Raw genomic sequence first — 20,510 nt, 5'->3', positions numbered from 1 at the left:
TGTGTAGCAAACAATTGGATCAGCATGATACGCAACTACAATAGACACAAACAGTTACCCAAAGTTCAGTACCAAATACTTACGTCAATCCACTCAAACACTTCTTCGTTTCTGGCCTTTCTCTTCAATATAAGATTCCTAAGTTCTTCTTGTATTTTTGCAGAATGCTGTGTGGCTGAGCCAACATTCTGAGATGAACTGACTTGACCGAGGGCAAATTCAATATTCTGCAGAAGAAAAAAAAATGAAGAGACACCAAATTCAACATTGAGTGGAAATAAAAAGCGAATATTGAGAGAAAATTCACTATTCCACTGTAAAAAATCGAACAAGGAGATATTAAATTTATTTACATAACTTCTATCCTCTGAGAGGGGGGGGTATGCTATTGAAATATACTTTGTAGGCTTCCCAGTTATTGACACACCTCAACCAACATGAATGATAACAACCCATACAAACTAAAAAAATATTACTTCAAAAACAGAAAATTTTTCCCACCTTATCCTTGGCAAATTCAATAGCTTCTTCATCAGTGTCGAAGAAGGCATTCAACCGGACATTGTACCTACTCAAGATGGCAGACACATCTTCCCGACTCTAGAACGAGACAAAAGGAAAAATAAACACCGTGCACTACGAATTAAAAAAGTTCCAGAGAAATATTAAGAACCCTTTACACCCTAACAACAATATCCATTTTCTCCATAATCTCCTCTACACACGTCATTTGATACGGACAAGTAAAGGAGAATCTGTTCAACAATCAACACTTCATAGGTTGACGATCATTAATTTCCTTTAGTCTCACGTTGTAAAAGAATCATTCAGCAGTATTACGATAAGGACAAATGAGATGCTGATCACACAGGGTTTGAGGGTCAATTAGATAAAGGCATACTGTGCATGCTTCAAGGGGAAATGTGCAATGACTAGTATTTGTTTAATCAATATGCAAAACTATTGGTTACCCTACTCATACACAAGCTCGCAAAAGTGGTGAGAAGAGGGGTGGAGGAGACAGAAATTTAGAAGTCTTACCAGTGCTGAGACACTGATTCCCCAAAAATGCCAAAAAGGGCTTACCGTGTCATTTGCTGCAGTCTCCAACAAGTGAAAAAATAGTTTAGCAGCTTTCTGTTTCGACACATATTTTAGGACACATTCCAAAAGAAGCTTATCAAGATTCAGATTTCCATCAAAAGCTGATTGTCCCATCATCTCGGCAAGATACTTCCACAGCAGTGGAATGTCAACTTCAAGATCTTCAGCACTTTTCATGATTGGTTCAACCCTTAAAAACAGACCATACAAGGACAAACAATTACTTATGTTGCTGGAAAAAAAACCCTCATCTTCATTTGACAACCATATAACCAATCTACATGTATGCTGGGGTTTACCTAGTTTCCAAGGTAGGGAGGCTGACATTTTCATGTTCATGATGAAAAAAGTGGACACTTACTCTTGCATATCTTATTATCTGTATCCCACCCTCTTAGAAGACCCCTGTGTAACACTGGTGGGACATGGATGTAAAACAAGCAAAAGAGGGACATACCCAGTGAGGTACTGTTCATTTGTGAGCACCCCATCACGGAGCAGGATATGGAACAGTCTACCGATGGCCTTTCTACTTGATTCTCTTTGCTCAACTGTGTGGTCGAATGCAACTTTCACAAAGACATGATGTGTTGAAGGTGACTGAAGTTCTTTAACGCACTCAACAGCTTCCTAACAGAGGGAAACCACACAATGTTGAGAAAAAAAAATGTTGAAAACTTTGAATTTGCATGTAGCCCTGAGAAACATACCGCAAATCAGTCTGATCCCTTGTTTGGTGTAACCTTTATTTTTTTTCGAGATGGTGGAGCACTACGTGAAATGGAGACTTTGAGATAGGTACTAGCATTTAGCCCAAGGGTATGCCTAAACAACAGGAAACAGAGACCTTCCTTCTCCAACCATTTAGAAATCTGTGTAAGGCAACTGATGGACACTTTCTTTAATTAATCAATTATTATTATTTTTTTTTTTTTGGGGGGGGGGGGGAAAATCCAAATTTTAGAGATAGAAAGGTTAGGAATATGAAGTAAAAGCATGGTGAGAATTCAGGGCTAGAGTAAGCATTCTAAAGTTGTAGAAGAAGTAAACTACCAGCAAGATTTACAGAAAACTGACAACCAGGAAGGCTTACTTACCTTCATGTCTCTTATATCCAGATACTCTTCAATAATGGCCTTGGCCTTCTTTTCCATCGCTTCAGGGGTGAGTTCTGGTGCAGGGGAAACTGAAGCAGAAGTGGGCTCTGGAGTTGAAGGTGCCTCAGGTGTCAGCCTTGGAGATTCCCTTCCTCCTTCACGTTCTTGGGTATTGCGCTAAAATTAACCACAGAAATCAAAACCTTTACCAGAAAAACACTGTAACAGATAAACAGGTACTGTGTGACTAAAGTAGAAAAGCATTCTAATGAAAATGCTAAAATTCTCATAATTTTAGTGACTGGAAGTCAAACAAAAAGAAGGAGAAGTTGGCTCTGCAACCACTGTTTTCTCCCCTTTTAGGGAATTTTAACTCTGCAGTAAGTGGCATGTACAGCAGCAGCTGGCAAAAAAAATCTTTCCATTCATATAATTGCAATTCCTTTTTATAGTAGGAATTCCTTTTCTGTTTTTGTTATGTTTCTTCTTCATTTTTTTAAAAAAGAATTGTGCTGTCTTGCACATGAAAAATTTTGCACAGTAATTCTAAAATGTATTCCAGAACTTGCAAATGGTTGGCAAATGATTGCCTGCGTATGGTTGAATCTAGCCTTGTCGAGAAGTGAAAGTTGTTGATCACTTTTAAACAAATAGTAGCTTGATGGTAGGAGGTGCATACCTTTGGTTGTGTTACCGCTCGAACAGCTTCTAGAGCCTTTTCTCGCTCTCCTGCCCCAAAAGGTGCTCGCCTTCCACCTCCCATTGGACTCCTAGGTTCTTGGCGACCAGAGCCACCAGAATTTTGTCTTGAAGGTGCTGAGTACTTTCTCTCTCCTGCCAATGCAGAATACCTAAGAGACAATTAAACAAAACATACCTCAAATTGATATCATCTTTCTTGGATAAAGGTTATAAAGGTTAGTAAAGCATATGACAGGCACTTCAAAATGTAGCACTGCCCTCAAGAAAGGATGATGATGCCATCAGTTTTGGAGAGCACTGTGACCTGTGCTTAGGAATTGTCATTTTCTTGTGTAAATGTCACAAAATCCCACAAAAATGTAAAACCTCTAGCAAAACCACAAACATCACAATTTCTGCCAAGCAAGTACACATTCAACACCACTGACTCAAACACAACTAAAGAAAAAAAGAAGGGAAAAAAAAGCAGTAAGGAGAAATGATGATCCACTCCTTGGGAGAAATGAGAAACTCGTCACAGCCTGTTTTATGGTTGTAACAAGGTTTCCACAAGGTTCTAGCCACATCACTGATTAACCCTTTACACCCTTGCATCAGTATACATTTTGTCCATACTGTTCTCTATATATTTTCTATGGTACTTCTTAAGAGAATTTTTTAAACAATTAAGAGCTTCTTTAGTTGGTGATTGTTTCCTTTATTCTCATAGCCTCAATATTTGTTTCAGGGGTGATACTGATAGGCGGAGATAGTTACTAATCTCTCTTTGGGGTTAAAGGGTTAACAGCACAGCATATTAGCTATCAAATTCAACCCAAAGCTTCTAACCTGTTGCCTGTGGGTCTATTGTCTTCAACTGAAGCAGCAGGAGGAGCAGCAGAGGCAGCTGATGGACCAGCCCCAGCCCCTACTGCTCCTGTTCCTCCACTGCTTCCTCTGGCCCATGATGAAAATCCCTTACCACCAGGTCCTAGTGAGATGTTTTCAGAATCAACTGGGCGCTAAAAGAAAAAGTGAAAATGCATTTTAACCAGTCATTACAACTCTACACAATCATAACATATCTCATATTTCATTTCATTACTTAGCCTTGATATAGTTTCAGTCTCAATGGTTTATAAATACAAATAGCTTCAGGTAGTTCCAATAATATTATTTTTAGGAGGATGAAATTACATTTCTATTCAGTAAGTATTAAATTGTTCTCTTTGGCTTGCAGAGTAAATTGTTGAAGCTTAATACCCAATAATAATTTTGCAAAGAACAAATTCATCATGACAATGCAAGGAAAGTCACCAACTCTCATTTGCTCAGTTTTGGAAAGCTTTTGATAAAAAATAATTAAAAAATAAAACATAAAAAAAAAACCACAGAAACATGAAAACTATAATGAAATCCCTGGACCACTCTGTATTCAAAGATATTATTACATGCTTTTTTCACAAAATTGTACCGTTCAATCAGTGCAAAGATGTAACCATTTTGAAGGAGCTGCAGGGCAGTATGTTCAGCCATTTCAAATAGTTAAAGTTGCCTTCAAAAAGAATCAACACTTAAAATATCAGCTTGTAAGGGAAGAAAAACACAAAAAAGCTAAGCAAAATTTGAAGAGGAGGAAAGATAGCCGTGGATGAAAAGACAAACACAGATTGCTACAATACATCTTTGATAAAGTATGGCTCCTTTTACTGTACATGTTAACAAGAACAATGGGAAACAAATAGCACCACTAAATTTAATGTAATAATAACCTTGATGTTCTGGAATCTCTTTGGATCCACGCTCACATTCTTTGGACCTCTGCTGACAGTTGTCCAAGTCTCATCAGCCTGTGGTACACCACCAGAGGGTCTGGGACTGTCTCGACCACCCATGTTACCTGAAAATTAACCACAACATCAGTCAATAAACTTAATCCACTGGATTCCTTTGTCTCACACAGCTGTATTATCATATTCAGCATAAATAAAAACCAAAGCTTTGGCAAATACTTTCAGACTGCTTCCAAACTGCCTTCAATATCTTAGAACCTATTTAAGCCATGTACTATCGTGAACAAAGCAGCTACCATATCTAGTCTGGTTTATTTCTAGTTTCACAACATTATAATTTATCTTATTTCAAATAAACCTAACTAATACCCCTTGTCATTAGTGACTACAGTATGTTTCATTGAATAAATTCAGGAAAACATTTGAGATAACTTAACTCACCTCTGAGCTTTTTGTCTTGTTTTGCCATTTGAATCATTAATTGTGTCTTTTTTGCAGCATCAGCAGCTTCCTTGTGGATCTGATCAATAGTTTTGGGGTTGTTGTCTTCCCTGCGAGGGACCCAGTTGTTATTACGCAGATCAACAATGTCTTGCATCATGAATCGGACACGTGCTGATGTAATTCTTGCTTGGATTATTTTGTTAATTTGAGCAAAGTATTGATCCACTCTCGGCTGGAAACAAATGAATAAAACATTAAATCAGTCTGTGTACTAACCAACCCATGAAAATTAAGTCATGTTTTGTCTAACCCCTCTTTAAAAATAGGCACTTGCTACTTCTTACTCTAGCCAAAACAAAACTGAACTGGGAAATCTCATTACCACAAACATACAATCACCAGCAACCACAAGACTAATAGCCTGCAGAGTAGGCATAATTTTGGCAAGTGAGTGCTCAGTATTTTCTTAGCAAAAACTATTGTTTTAATAAACTGTTTAGTTGTTTGTCTCATGATGTAGTCTCATGATATAGTCACAGTTAAACAGTTTATTCTATTTATTACAAAGTAATGATTACTTACCACCTTGATGAGCATAACCTCTTTTACAACTACTGTTTTGTGTTATGCCAGCATAATGTTCTGTCTGGTTTAACAGCTGTTCTTAAAACCCTGCTTAGAACAGATCCAACTGATATCTAGACTTTCCACTATGTAGAGGTTGAACATGCAAATTGTACAACCACTGTCACTGACATCAAACTATGCTGCTTTTGTTGCTTTTATTCAAGAGAATAATTTCTCTGAAACATTAGGACAAGACTGCAATTTCAGTTACATTTCTGGTACCTTGGCTTTTGCATGATCTAGATCTTTTCCAATGGTAACCAACAACTTGCACAGGCATTCAAAGGCCTCCTCATCGTTACTCTTCAACAGCTTCACTACACAGTCATGCATGATACTCTCAGTCAGCATCTGCAATAACAAGCCAGAAGACAATTGAACTTACAGGTCATTTTCAGCAAACAAAATACAATAAAACATTTCTTTCTCACTGTATTGAATATGGGCCAAATATTTACCAGAGACAAATACTTTCCAAAAAAATCAATATATTCCCATTCACTGCATTAACACTGCCCAGCTTTAGTTTTCAACTTAAAAAAGGTCAGAAGAAACACTCAGGACCAACCTTAAGTTTGAAAAGTTCTCCAATGAAGCGGATGTTTCCCAATGTGCGTCGTTTGACTTGGGTCTCTTCATCTCGAAGATCATTTTTCTTCATTTCAAGTTCCTCCTCCTGTAGTGAGGTACATATAAAAAGAGCAGTTGTCAGAGATTCTCAGCACTCAAAGTTCTGATTGTTTTGGCCACCATGGCAAGTAAAAACTATACCTAGGAACTAAAATTTGGGCAATTGGCAACCAATAGATTTGAAAAAGAAAATTTGAAAAATCTATTGATGTTTGGTCGAATTATCATACACACAAATGCTAGTAACACAACATGAAGTGTCCTCTGATTGGTATAAGAATTTTTTTTTTGGGGGGGGGGGGGGGGAAAGGGGGGGAAAACAAAGTTTTTGGTATAGCACCATTTTACTATAATAATTGAAGGTCGCCAAAAGGTGACTCTTTGAAAAAGGAAACTTAGAGCCCTGATTCTATCCACTCTTCTTCATAATTCATGATAATCATAACAGCTTTACATCAGAGACCAAAAATACAGCAAGTACACTGCTATATCATTGTATGTATGCTGTATCTTTTTCTTTAATGTCATTGTATACTTAGTTGTGGTAGTCTTGTATTTAACCCTTTAACTCCCAGATCAAATTCGTCATTCTCCTCACTGTCAGCCATATAATTCTTATGATGTTAGTTCAGAGAATTTAGTATTGGATCTACTAATTATCCCCAAATTGATATTTTTATTTATTCTCATCACTCATCTGGTTGATTTTAAAGTGATATTGTAATGAGAAATTCTGTCTTGGTCACTCATGGGAGTTAAAGGGTTAATGTGTTGCATTAAGAAATAAAGCTGTAAAAAAACAACAAAAAACATTCAAGATAATTCAACGCTAAATCCCTAATACTTGATAACTTGAGCGGATATTACGTAAATTTTTTCGTATGATCCATTTGAAATACACAAAACCAAAGAATGTTTAGTTCACACAGCTGTAGTTAATGATTCCACTGATAGTTAACTTCACTAGTACAGTTTAGGTTTGCAGACAACATTAGTGTGACTACATGTAAAATGTGTGTATGATTACAGATGGCCACCAATGAGAATGGATATTAGAGAAAGTTTACTGTAGACACTTCAAATTCATGAACTTACACTCAGGCCCTTGCTGGTGAGTTCCTCCAGTTTCTCATGAATTCTCTTCTCAACGGACTTTTCTTTTTCAAACTCTTTCTGACATTTGTTGAGCAAAATTTTGCGGAAGGTCAATTCTTTTGTTGTCCCATCCTTCTCTACTGACACTTTTTTCTGTTTTAAGAAGAAATCGCACATTATCACTCAATCAAACAGACACATCATTGCCACAAATATATTCTGTGACCTCATACAGCCTACAATAATAATTTCTTAACCATATCTACTCACAGGAATGAGGCATCTGCACATGTTTGCATAAGCCACACTGAATGCAGCTTCATCAATGGCCTGCAATACACAAAGGTGCAATATCAAGTGTCATTACCGTAAATCCCAATCACAATTATACACTGTCAGGTTATCCAGTGTTGTGGGAATATCTAACTTTTACTGTGACTGGAAAGATCACAATTAGATGAGGCAGTAACTAGGAGTTTGGTAGAGGATAAATTGCCCTTTCATTACCATGAGTGACCTAGACAGAATTTTGTCTCAAAATATCAAAACATTATCAAGCAGACAAGTGATGAGAGCAAAAGGAAAATATCTCAAAGAGGGGATCATTAGTTGATCTAGCATCAAACTCTAGGAACTAACATCACAAGAATTGTACAGCAGACAGTAAGGATAAACTACTAATGAGATCTTGGGAGTGGAAGGGTTAAATAAATAAGGTTCTTATGGCACAAGGGTAGCACTATCAGTAGGAGAGGTTAATGGTTATAAACAATGACACTGACCCTGATAGGAAAATAAAATATTTACAAAACCTACCTTTTCAAATATGAGGTCAATAGCACCTTCCAATCTCTCTTGTGTGTTAATTTCCAAGTCAATAATCTGCTGTGTTAATGTCTGGAACTTCTGGGGTGTTAATTTGTTCAAAATACTCCTCACTTTGCGGAGTATCTCCTGGGGACACAAATAAAAGCTCTGTGAAAATCAACTAAATACTAAGAAAGTGATCTCATTGCTAATTAGCCAAATACAAAATTCAACTCCATGGATTAGTTTAATCATTGAAAATGACCAAAAACCACCATTAAATTGTACATTTCATGTGCAATTTTTTAATTGAGTGACAAATGTAATCTGGGGAAGAATTAGTTCTGCCTGTGATTGGTCTAGGAAACTTACCCTTCCTTCTCCACCACAGCAGTGTAAGAACTAAATCAACAGTCTCCTGCTGACTCATGCTTTCCCATGCTTCACACAGTGTACTTGTATTAACAATTGAGTTCAAATTTTTGTATCCACCTTTGTTCTCATAAGCTGCTGTGATTACTATTGCTTTGGTTCCATAACACTCAATTGGAATACACTCTATATATATTACCTCAACTTGAAACCAAAACACCACCATTATCAATTGTTTCAAAGGACCATGGGGAAAAATATAATCTCTAATCACAATTATGCACAGTAGTTAATTTAAGTGTTTGCTTCTGTCACTGTCACAGTTTGCCTAATATAACCAATTACAATATTATGATTAACAGCCTCACCACAAGTCCATCATCTATTACAATCGCATCAGAAATCATCATACATTACATGACAGAGGAAAGGTGTGTTGCTAACGATGATAATTCTTCCTGTGCCATCACTTCAATAGAAAACCCAAATTTATATTTAAATACTGGAAAAACATACCTCAGTCTTCATCTGTTCTTCACTGAGGCCATCTTTCACAGCTTCACTGGGTCGCATCCATCTTTTCTCTGTTCTTTTCAGTTGCTGCAATCAAATTAGGTCATTACCAACATAAACAATGACATAAAATGAAGGAATCAGCCATAAAATTTGCAGTGACAATTAATACTGTAAGTGCAATTTAAAATCTTGTACTATAGGTTACTGACCCCCTGTAAAGAAAACTGTGAATAAAACATTAAGCTACTGGATTATTTAATTTGCTACACAGTTAAGACATACTAAACAACATCTTAACATATCAAAATATACCTACACTTACCTCTGTGCTAGCTATTTTTGGAGCAAGATCAATCACTTTCTTGGGTGGAACATTTCTACGTCCCGCTCTTTGGTTTGAGGAGTTATTCTACAATTTTTAGGAAGATAACTGTTAGGAATTTTCCTCCCATTTGATCATTGATGGGTGCACATGAGACATCTCTTATTATAGTTTCAAAAACATTGGGTACAAATAGGTACTTTAGAAAAGGGGCAAGAAGTTTTGAAGGCCTGGAGAGACTCCTCTTCCAAGGGAGATCTAAGCACCTTAGGATAGATTTTGATTTTCCTCCATTTTAAGGTCTGTCTTATGTTGCTTAGATGCTCCTTGGTGAAAACCAATTTGAGGATGTATGTTTGGACTTCAAAGATGTTCTATGTGAAGGCTACAAGTAGTAACTACATGCATTACAAGCAGGTAGATCTTCCTGCTACCATGTGCTAGTCTTCTTAAAGATCACTGTTACACCAAACAATTCACTCAATTCACTTTATCACATATTTTGTTGTTGTTGTTGTTTTTTTTTATGATAGCTGGAGTATAATCAATGTCTCCTATCTTGTATAGTTCAAACATGACAGAGAAAACAAAACTACACTGAGTGACGTACTCTTGAATTTTGCCTAAGGTAAGCAGGTAGAAACATATTTTCACCACCATCTTTGGGTTGCATCCTGCAACAGAAAGAGTAAAAACACAACTTAAAATGAACAAATGCCACTGGCAGCATCACAAACAGTGGTATATTCTGGCCTCATTGTAATTCTTGACAAGTTTACACTTTGGCTTAAGGGGTCATAACTCAAGGGTGCAAATACAGCAAACACTTAAACCTATCAGTGCCCAGTCAAGTACATTAACCTTAAATCCAAAGGGAACAAAGGTGACACAGTTAGTGCAAAATCAAGAATAGCTCTTAGTTTTAGAATGGACAAAATCATTCCCTCAACAGCAGTGCTTTAACCACAGAAAATTCCTTAAAACATGTGGAACTGCTGGCATCAGTGACAGCAGAGTAGAGCCAAATCAATGGATTTATCTTGTCAGTTTACATCTGTACAGAAGAACCAATGATGAGAACAAAGTAATGGAAAATGCCACACCCTTAAGTTACAATGTACAGGGGAATAGGAAGATTACTGAGCAAGAAAGGAAAGCCATTCAGTAAAGCTAGTTAATTCAGAGCTATGGGGGCAAAGAAACAACAATCATCATTGTATAAAGGATTTTTTCCGAGAGACATCAGCACTGCCTAGCCTGTTTTACCTGTTATGAGAAAATCCTGATTTGGAGGGAGTTCTTGCTTGGCCAAGAACAACTTCTAAATCAGGCAGACCCTCTGGCTTCAACATACACATTGGATTGGACTGAAACTGCAACAAGAAATCCCTTTCGTATGTGAGCTTTCCCCCATCTTGTCGCTCAGATTCTTCATCAAGGTCTGGAAAGGATGATTCTGTTGAAATGGAAGTGACATACATTTAGACCATTGAGAGTACAAATTAGAACAAACCAGTGACGACACTTTTTTATTTGCAACAAAATGGAAATCGCAAATATTTATGACTGTCTCCCTTAGCTCAGAAAATTGATAATGAAAAATGGGTACAACTTCAGTTCAGTTTAGATTAAGAAGTGTTTATATGGAACAAACACTTTGAGAATATTAGAGTTCACACAAAAATAAAAATTGATATAAAAAAGCCAACCCTACAGTTTCCCACACAGCCACAATCTAACTGTTTTCTACCACTTCATTAGGAGAAAAAGAAGGCAATTTTAGAAAGAATCTCACAAGTCGAAGGGCAGAAACAGGGTACCCAGTCCCATGAGGGACTAACAAGGCACCCCAATCGCAGAGGACACCCTAAACATCCTTTGTCATATACCTTCTTTGTCCTCCCATGTTTCATCCTCTGACGGAACCTCTTCAACAGCCTCTTCCTCTTCTTTAGATTCTTCTGCTGCAGGCTCCTCAGTGTCTTCAGGGACCTTCAAATAAAGCACAAGGTACTTGAGCTTGGTATAAAACTTAGGTAGCACGAAGTAAAGAAACACTTCACCAGTGGTCATGTTGGAGGAGCCAGCAACTGATAAGCTGCCTCACACAAGTTAAGATCTGTCAATCCTCATTACAAAAAACATCTCTATGATGTTATATTTGCACTCTCATCACAAATGGGGAAATTTGCAAATTCTCAGGATTACTATTCTTGTTATTTCAGTAATGGTACCCTTAACCCATTGACTTCCGATGTGCCCTCATGCGCCCAGAAATAAAATCCCTCTGAAATTCCAATGCGCCCTCATGCGCCCTGTCAGAAATGGCTTGTTTTGATTGGCTGTAGCTTAGAAACAAAACTCCCCTGGGTATTGAAAAGCAGTGAAACGTGACATGCAAAAAATAAGCTTTCGTTTGAGACCAAACTCACTATTCCACGATAACCGTGCGATTTTTGACAAATTTTTCAAAAATATGTCGTGATCTAAGACATGGCTTCTGGAAGAATTGATGAAAGTTAATTTTCATCCGATGAAGAGCAAGAAGTCTTCGCTGGTTTTATCATCGAAGAAATTGAAAAAAGCGACAAGCTCGTCAAGCACCGCATGAACAAAACTTGCTTCGCAATGTGGATGACGAGATGGAAGACTTTTTCGACCTACGGTCGCAAGAAAGGGGAAGCGATTCCGATGTTGAGCTATACGCTAGTGAGGAGGAAGAAGGAAGCGACGAAAGTAGTGATGAAGAATCTGCCGCAGAAGAAAGCCGACCAAATGCTCTTCAATGGTCTAGCTAATTGCGACAAATTAATGTTGAGGAATTCTCCATTCGTCGTCGCCCGACCAGAGATCTCGGAGAAAATGCAACTGCCAAAGATTTCTTCAATGTATTTATCGACGATGCTTACATTGACGAAATCGTCCGATACACCGTTGCGTACGCTCGTTCGAAAGGGGATCGATCGTTCACATCTACTCAAGCGGAAATTTCAGCGTATCTCGGGCTAAACATTCTCATTGGAATCCATGAACTTCCTCAGCTGGCAATGTACTGGGATTCTGACGAGTTTGTTGGAGTTGATTGCTTAAAAAAAATGATCCCAAAGCACCGCTTCATGACTCTGGGGAAATATTTACATCTTGCTGACCCGACCGCAGAAGACCAAAACGATCTCCTCTGCAAAGTTTGCCCCCTTGTAACTCGCTTGGAGCAAAAGTTTGCCTAAGCGAAGAACATATATGCATTGTTCGAAGTGAAACTTTTCATTTAGGCGTAAAAATTGGTTTGTTCTTGCTCATGACTCGCAAAAAGTAATTTTATAGCTGCGCCTTGTGACGTGTCACAATGTCGCTATGGCGGGCAAATTCAAAATTGACCCGCGTTAGAAAGTTTAGGATTCCTTTTGTTAAGGAGAAATTTGCGATCTGTCTTTTGGTGTTGTATTTGAGGGAAAGCTTTTTACATGATTCTGATGGAATAAGAGTGCAAAAGAGAGTCATCATACTGATAAATACTTTCAAAGCTGAAGGCAACCTTGCTAATGACTCGCTGTACATCATGAAGTTGAATCCGTTCACTAGCTTTAGAATTTTTTTTGAGAGAGCCTGATGCTCAAGTTGAAAATAAAATTTGACAGGGGGAAAGTATATTATTTAATATGCAACTTTGTGCAGTTTCCCTTCAGTAGAGTGAAATGAAGACATTAAAATCTTAAATTATTTTGGCAGTGGTCTGTGTGTTCACTGTAGCAGCCATTTTCTCTGGAATTTCAGGGGGTGGTCTGAGCTCTAAGGTGTGGGGCTCAATGGGTTAATCTCACTTAATCGATAGCAAAATCTGGTTTGAAATGTCCGTATATACAAAAAGCATTGAATTTGATACTTTTGATACTGCACATGACTTTCGTAGCCATGCCCTTTCCCTCTGGAGCTTACATTCTTCTGGTCATCAACAGAGGGGACACAAAATTAGAAACAAGTTGTTAGTTAACTGATGTTGTTGATTCTCCCAAATGTCAATTGCCAGGACAAATTTTTTGTCAATAATTGGAATATATGACTTGCTTGTCTGTATTGTTGTATTTGGTAAAATGGATCATGACATGCCAACTAGCTCAAGGATGTCACAGTATCAATACAGTTACCAACATCAGAGACTAAAGTCAGTATCTTACTCACTACTGCATTCATTTGAAAAGGCAGTATCACCCATTCTTGCAAGAAAAACATTTACCTACAAGAATGCACATGTTCACATTTTCTAATTCAACTGAATTATGCTGTATTTACCTCCTCCTTAACAGGCTTCTCTGTATAAGCATCCATAAGATCCACTCCCTTCTCTGAGAACCGTTTCTCCATGTCCTTCAGACGCTTGTTCTGTTTTTTCTTCTTCATGTCTTTCCCTACAACATCACAAAAGGAAGCAATATAAAACTTGTAGCTAGCACAAAACAACTAGACTGGGCAATCTGAATGGATTACCCAAATTTCATTACATGGGGCTTAAACTGACTGAGCACAGGACTTTGCCTGTCTCATTTTCACACAATTAATTCAATCAAGTTTAATTCATTTTCATACAGTCTAAGTCCTTCCAAGAAGCCATATGGGAATACTGCATACCATGGTATTAGTATCTGTATCAAGTGACCAAAAAATTTTTTACAAAAATTTTTTTCAAAAGTTTTAAAACATTGAGTGAACTTTTCAGCAAAATTTTTTAAGTTCTTGTTGGCATAAAGCAGCCAAAATGTCTTGAACACTTAAACTGCAAAGTAGGATTAACATGTGGTGGATGTCTTCCATTTCCATTAATTTTCAAAATAAAAACTTTAGTACAGTACATAAAATTTTCTACAAAAAAAATTGTCAAATAGCCTCTTGAAAAACACATGGAGATAATATTACAAATAATACTAACTGAGCATTGCATGATGGCTAGCATACAGAAATTTACAAAAAAAATCAAAGTAGTTTAAGATATGGTACATATAAACTATCCATCTTTACAACAGCTTAAATAACTGCTCTGCAAGCATGTATCAATTGATATGTGAAGTAAGGAAACTACAATGTAATTTGCCCTTTGATTTTCCACCCTTATGAAAGAGCATGGTGATAAGACTTACAAAGAAGGCAAAATTGTCTTAGAAATCAACCACAAAAACAAGCATAATGATTCTCATTGACCAAAACAAAAAAATGAATCAGTGAAGACAAACTTAATCATCTGTAATTTGACCCAGTAAAAATTGAAATCAAACAGCAGTATGACAGGAAGTGACATAACTTTCGAAAACAGGACTTTACTTCTGATTAATTCTTCATAGTGTTATGAAATTATCATTTCATAACACTAAAATGAAGGTCAAAAAAGGACTCCTTTTGTAAAATATTTTGCTTCACTAATTCCATCCCCTAAATTTTTACGTTACCAGTGAAAGACTCTTTGAATAATTACCACATGCAATATATATCTGGGTTACACAAAGCTGTGACTCATCACTAAAATGTACACAAGCTTCTAAACCTCTGTTTACCTTACCTTTTCCTTAAATTCTTTTGATGATAGGTTAAAATTTTAAGTCTTAGAAGGCAAAACACCTTTTAGTTAGGCAAATTCTTCCATATGGTTTCACTTTCTGTGATAAAACATGTAGACATTCATGAGCGGATATACCATTTGATCATTGCCTGACTTGATATGGAAATGACATGCATATTGTGAAATCTTTGCCCCCTTGTAAAACGAATCTCAATTGACAAATCCATCAATTCACAAAAAGGAAGCCAAAACTTGCCAAGCCAGTGGAGCAATCCTCATGTTCAGCAGTATAAAAGCAGACAGTCTGGGTGAGAAAACTGATTGCTCAAAGTGTATTGCCCAATTTCAAATACTTGGCATTCAATTGTGTGTCACCCACAAATAGAATATGACCTCATGGGGTCACCTTGTCAATATCAAATTCTTGCATAATTAACTAATAAGTAAATCCCACATTCATAGGGACCGTGACAAAATTAATATTTAACACTTAAATCCTAATTCCAAATCTAACACTCCTACCATTGAAAAATTTTCAAAACAGGACTCTTACCATGGCTTTTTGATTGACCAAAACCACAAACATACAACAATGCATTTTCAAATGGATGGAATGCAAGAAATTAAGTTCTCTTGAGGTGTGGATCAATTTCAAGTCAAGCCTTAAACTGAAATAATCTCTCAATATAAGATATAACACCTTGAACAGTGCTTTGTGTATTAAGCTTGTGATTAAAAAGTCAGGTCAGTAAAAAAAACAAAAAAAACAAAAAAAACAACTCCACAGCTCAAAGAAATAATTGGATGAAAATTCTAATATACAGTGTTAACTTATAGAGAAAAGAAGGAGAGTAAAATATCATGGATCAAATTTTTAAGATTCACTATCTCCCAATCTTTTAAGCACTGTTTGGTAATTGATAAGATCCCAATATACTGTTAAAGAGGTTCAAACTACTTCTTCATTGTATCAGTCGCACTGCAGTTCAAACTCTCCAGGGAAACCTAATAAAGTAGCTCTGAGCCACTGGGTCCAAAGAATCAACTATGCAGGGCTGAGAATTTGAATCCTAGCTTACTTGACTTTATGTTTAAAAATTTTTGGTAAAGAAGTTGCACTATATCCATATGCTCTACTTGCTGAAAACACATTCTCATTAGTCACATACCCTCTGCAAACTCATAAGAGCTCCCAATTGCAAGATGTTTGTTGGTTAATTTGGGTGTCAGTGAGCTCTGGTAAGAGCTTACAACAGCTAGAAGTTTGTTGGTTGATCAGGGATTCAATAAGCTCTGATAAGAGCTCCTGATTGCAAGAATTTTGTTGGTTGGTTGAGTCAATGAGCTCAAATAGGAGCTCCTCAACCCAAAAAGTTTGTTGGTTGATTGATGAGTCAATGAGCTCTAATGAGAGTTCCCAATAGCAAGAAGTGAGAATATCAATTTGAGTCAGAGTTATGGTTTAACCAACCACAATTATCTCACATTAAGTAACTGCAAAAGGTTCCCCCTCCAAAAAAATAAAAAGAACAAAAGCAGCATTTCCAGAGATGTTGCTTAAACTTTCCTGAAATCCAACATATCGGTTCTTCTGAAAACCATACATTGTCAAGCAAACAGGTAGTGTGAATACTCAAACTTATCAGTTACAACATACTGTCTCAATTGAACACCAAATTCTTGTAACCAATTTACAAGGAAATGTGTAGCAGCTAGATGGGAGAATTAACAATCAGATCTTAGTAGCTAAAGGGTTAAAAATCAGTGTGTAGCAAGTCTTTAATCCCACAATTTGTGACTATGACTGACGTAGCTATTTTCTAAGGCTATTCAGCTATCATAATCTGATATCAAACCTTTTACATGGTGGGGGTGTTACATAGTGCCTTTTTTTGGCCTCTTTGTGAAATCTTGGTTAAAAATCAGTGTGTAGCAAGTCACTAATCTCACAATTTGTGACTACGACTGATGTAGCTATATTCTAAGGCTATTCGGCTATCATAATCTTTTATGTGGTGGGGGTGTTACATAGTGCCTTTTTTTGGCCTCTTTGTGAAATCTTCTCCTTGATTAAGTGTTTTTTAGTCAAAAGTTCTCGCATAAACAAAACAAGATTTTTTCTCAATTCAAACACCAGTAATGGAATCAGATAGCCAACATCTATAGGATGCAATGGCTGTTGAAATGACTTGTCATGATTCCACAATAATTTTGTAAAATAGGTTTTTGAAAGTTTCAAAATGTGATTGAGCCTTCCACTAATGAGGAACCTGTTGATTGGATCCAACACATTTGGGACTCCATCACACCAGAGAAGTGTAAGAGATAAAGTACCCATTTGCGGAAAGTTCTTCCAGCAGTTGTTGAGTGCAAAGCAGAGAATCCAGATGTTGAGTTTGAGGGTTCAGAATACACTTTCTTTTGGTTTGTTTTTTTATCTCATAACTTCAATAAATTAAGTAAATTTCATGTCTTTATAACATGCAGTGTTTGGGAATCATTTATCATCCTTTTGTCTTTGAGGTCCTGTGACTTGTAACCTGAGAAAAATCTTTGTCTTCATCTTGAAATTTGAATGTCTAATGGTTGCAAGCACAGTTTTTGTGGTCGGTGATTTGAAGCTTTTGATTTATAAGGTCAAAACTCCAAGAAGGACTGTTTTAAGAAGAAAACCTGTTTCGCTTTGCTCATACTTTTACATCTTACTTTAAAATAATTTGACTACCATTCAAATTCCCATGCATGCTATCCTGTTGAAGTAAATACCAGTCCCTTGCAATGTTGACACTGAATACAAATGTTACATGCAACATTTCAGGAAATAATGCTTTCATTAAGAGCAGGTTTGCTTTGTTCCTACATTTTACTCACGACTTTTTATTTACAACATTTCAGGAAATACTGCTTTCATAAGAATGGGTTTACTTCCTTCCTACTTTTTATTCACGCTTAACATTATTTGTTAATTGATGAGAGTTGAGTACAGCACCATGTTGACAGTGAGTAGAGTTATGTTCATTTTTGTTGGTAATGAATCATTCAACATCTGAGATAATAGAAAAATGGTTTTGCTTAGTCATACATTTACGTTCGTACTTAAGATTCAAGTTTGAACAGTAGCAGCAGTCATGCCTACTTGTAAACCAATATGTTTTTAAGCTTGACATTAACTGCAAACAGCCAAATGATATCTTACTTTCTTCACTTAACCTATGAGCCTAAAATCATCCTAGTAAAACATTACAAAAATGTTTCATGTTCCAAGAAACTGCAAATAATTTCACATAACTTTACAGACCAATGAATGGCAATTCAAGTTTTAAGAGAGATGATAAGTTTTGAGCTCAGTAAAAAAATATAGAAAGATATTCTATTGACATTGCTGATCCTTGCAGTATGCAGAACACGTGTCATATGAACTTTGTAATAGACACTGCTCACAGTGGAGTCTCCACGGCTCAGTGATAGAGCATCAGAGCGCAGTATCTGAAGGTCTGAGGTTCAATTCCTCTTGGGGACTCAGAATTTTTTCTTTGATCCATGTTCATGACAAGACGAAAAAACATCTTTCTCAATTCAAGTTTTGCTGCTAGCTGCTAGCTGTAAACTTTAACAACAATCACTTTATTGAACTTGCAAATTCCAGATCTTGTCACTTACTAAAAAGGTACCCTGTGAGTCCAAAACTTTTTCCTTTTTCTTCCCAATGTAGACAAGCCATTTCAAAAATTAACTGACACCAAACAATCAAGAACAAAACAACATAATGTCACCAACATTGGAACCCCTCCTTTTCTATAAATCTAACATGCCATTCAAAGTTAAACAAAAGGTAAGACAAAAGACTGCTTCATAGATACCAATGAGCTTCTTTCTCACGCATTTTTTTGGTTTTTAACACAGTTTTTGTGTGCCTTTAGGGCCAAGTACCTATGAGCTGTACTGTAAATGCTGCAACCAGGGCAATCTACTTTTATGGGATAAGAGTATAGAGTGGAAATACAAACCTGCTCCTTGAACATCAGTAGAGTTCTTTGTAACACTTGCAGTTTTAGCCTCAGCCTCATGCCCATTCACCCTCTCCTCAACTTCCCCACTCTCTGATTGTGAACCTATTGGCATAATTTCTTCTTCTGCAGATTCCTCCAGGGTTGGCTCAACTTTGGGAGCTTGCTGATTATCCTGTTCAGCAGTCTTGCTGTCCACAGCAGGTTCTAAAACATTCTCTACTGGTGGAGCTTCAACCTCAACATTTGTGTCCACAATGATCACCTCTTCTGTTTCTTCTACTTCCTCACTAGATTGTACAACTGGTCCATTCAAAGATTTTCCTTCTTCTTCTGAAGCCACTTCAGGCTTTTTCACAATTTCCTCCACAGGTTCAACAACAGGTTTAACAACTTCAGTGGCTGATGCATTGCTCTGTTGAATTTCTTTGTTGCCCAAATCCTGTGGTGTATAAATTTCTACTCTAACATTAGAGATTATCCCTTTTGTGGATGTTATTGCATCAACTGAACTGACTAATGGGGTGTCTACTGAAATTCCTTCTCCAAGTTTAGGGGCTTCTTTGGGTTGTCTTGATTTGGGCTCCTCTTTTAACTGTGTTCCTAAGTTCTTTTCAAGTGGCTGTTCGGACAATTTTGTTTCTGTTGCAGCAGTCATGTTTGCACTACTTTCTGTTTGGTTTGACAAATCATCTTTTGATGTATCAGATACATCCTTTAATTTGGGAGCATCTGTAGTTGACTTGTTATTTACTGATGGCTTCTGTATAATAATGTCTCCAGGTTTTTTGTTTTTATCTGTGTCACTAGTTAAAGTTGCAGCTACCTGCGCTGCAAACTGTGCTCGCACATCTTGTTGCTGTGATATTAGTGGAGGTGTACTTGAACTACTGGACTGTCCTGATATATCTGGTGTGTTTGTTGGTGTACCCCCAGTACTTCCTGATGCACTTCCTGATACACTTCCTGATGGTTGACGATTATTAAGAATTTCCTGTGTCACATCTTTGTTACTGTCTGGATCTTTTATTCGAATTAATTTCCTCTCCCGTGCACGTGGCTCAAAATTTTGACTAGGACTGTACTGCTGTATTGTATTCATGGGAGCTGCAGGGGCCCTAAGAATATACAAAGGACCTGGCGGCTGTCCCATTGGATATCCTGTTTGTTGAGGAGTAAAAACAAAATGGCCAGGACCCTGGGAAGGGCCTGTTACAGGAGGAAACACCCCTGGCATGGGTTGCTGAGGTCTGTACTGCATCTGAGGTGGACCAGAAATTTGCCCATACTCAACCTGTGCATAAAAAGACAGTAATGTAAAAATACTCTACAAGCAGAATTCAAGCCATAACTTGTATAACTATAAACTGTAAATAGCAATTGCAAAGGTCAAATGAATGTTTGCAAGTTCACAGTGGATAAATAATTGCTTAAGTTGCGAAACAAGACAACAGATGTTTATGTTAC

The 20,510-nt window shown here is 37.1% G+C and overlaps 1 protein-coding gene across 1 annotated transcript in view; it reads right to left on the bottom strand.

The window, feature by feature from the left end:
- LOC113668150 (eukaryotic translation initiation factor 4 gamma 3) overlaps window positions 1-20,510 on the bottom strand; it is a 29,290-nt gene that overhangs the window by 1,908 nt on the left and 6,872 nt on the right. The window contains exons 5-25 of the mRNA XM_089214069.1: window positions 19,044-20,337; window positions 13,779-13,894; window positions 11,378-11,480; window positions 10,755-10,944; window positions 10,099-10,162; window positions 9,489-9,575; window positions 9,167-9,250; window positions 8,288-8,425; window positions 7,742-7,801; window positions 7,472-7,624; window positions 6,315-6,422; window positions 5,969-6,097; window positions 5,117-5,351; window positions 4,655-4,782; window positions 3,732-3,904; window positions 2,881-3,052; window positions 2,202-2,378; window positions 1,562-1,734; window positions 1,087-1,294; window positions 502-600; window positions 84-227 (exon numbers count right to left, since the gene is read on the bottom strand). Of these exons, the coding sequence (XP_089070195.1) occupies window positions 84-227; window positions 502-600; window positions 1,087-1,294; window positions 1,562-1,734; window positions 2,202-2,378; window positions 2,881-3,052; window positions 3,732-3,904; window positions 4,655-4,782; window positions 5,117-5,351; window positions 5,969-6,097; window positions 6,315-6,422; window positions 7,472-7,624; window positions 7,742-7,801; window positions 8,288-8,425; window positions 9,167-9,250; window positions 9,489-9,575; window positions 10,099-10,162; window positions 10,755-10,944; window positions 11,378-11,480; window positions 13,779-13,894; window positions 19,044-20,337 (4,035 nt within the window). The remainder of the gene's footprint in view (window positions 1-83; window positions 228-501; window positions 601-1,086; window positions 1,295-1,561; window positions 1,735-2,201; window positions 2,379-2,880; window positions 3,053-3,731; window positions 3,905-4,654; window positions 4,783-5,116; window positions 5,352-5,968; window positions 6,098-6,314; window positions 6,423-7,471; window positions 7,625-7,741; window positions 7,802-8,287; window positions 8,426-9,166; window positions 9,251-9,488; window positions 9,576-10,098; window positions 10,163-10,754; window positions 10,945-11,377; window positions 11,481-13,778; window positions 13,895-19,043; window positions 20,338-20,510) is intronic.

This window comes from Pocillopora damicornis, chromosome 8, assembly GCF_964200805.1.
Source record: "Pocillopora damicornis chromosome 8, jaPocDami1.2, whole genome shotgun sequence".
Classification (NCBI taxonomy): domain Eukaryota; kingdom Metazoa; phylum Cnidaria; class Anthozoa; order Scleractinia; family Pocilloporidae; genus Pocillopora; species Pocillopora damicornis.
Note: the sequence above shows the minus strand (reverse complement) of the source record. Positions and strands in the feature narration are given on the sequence as shown.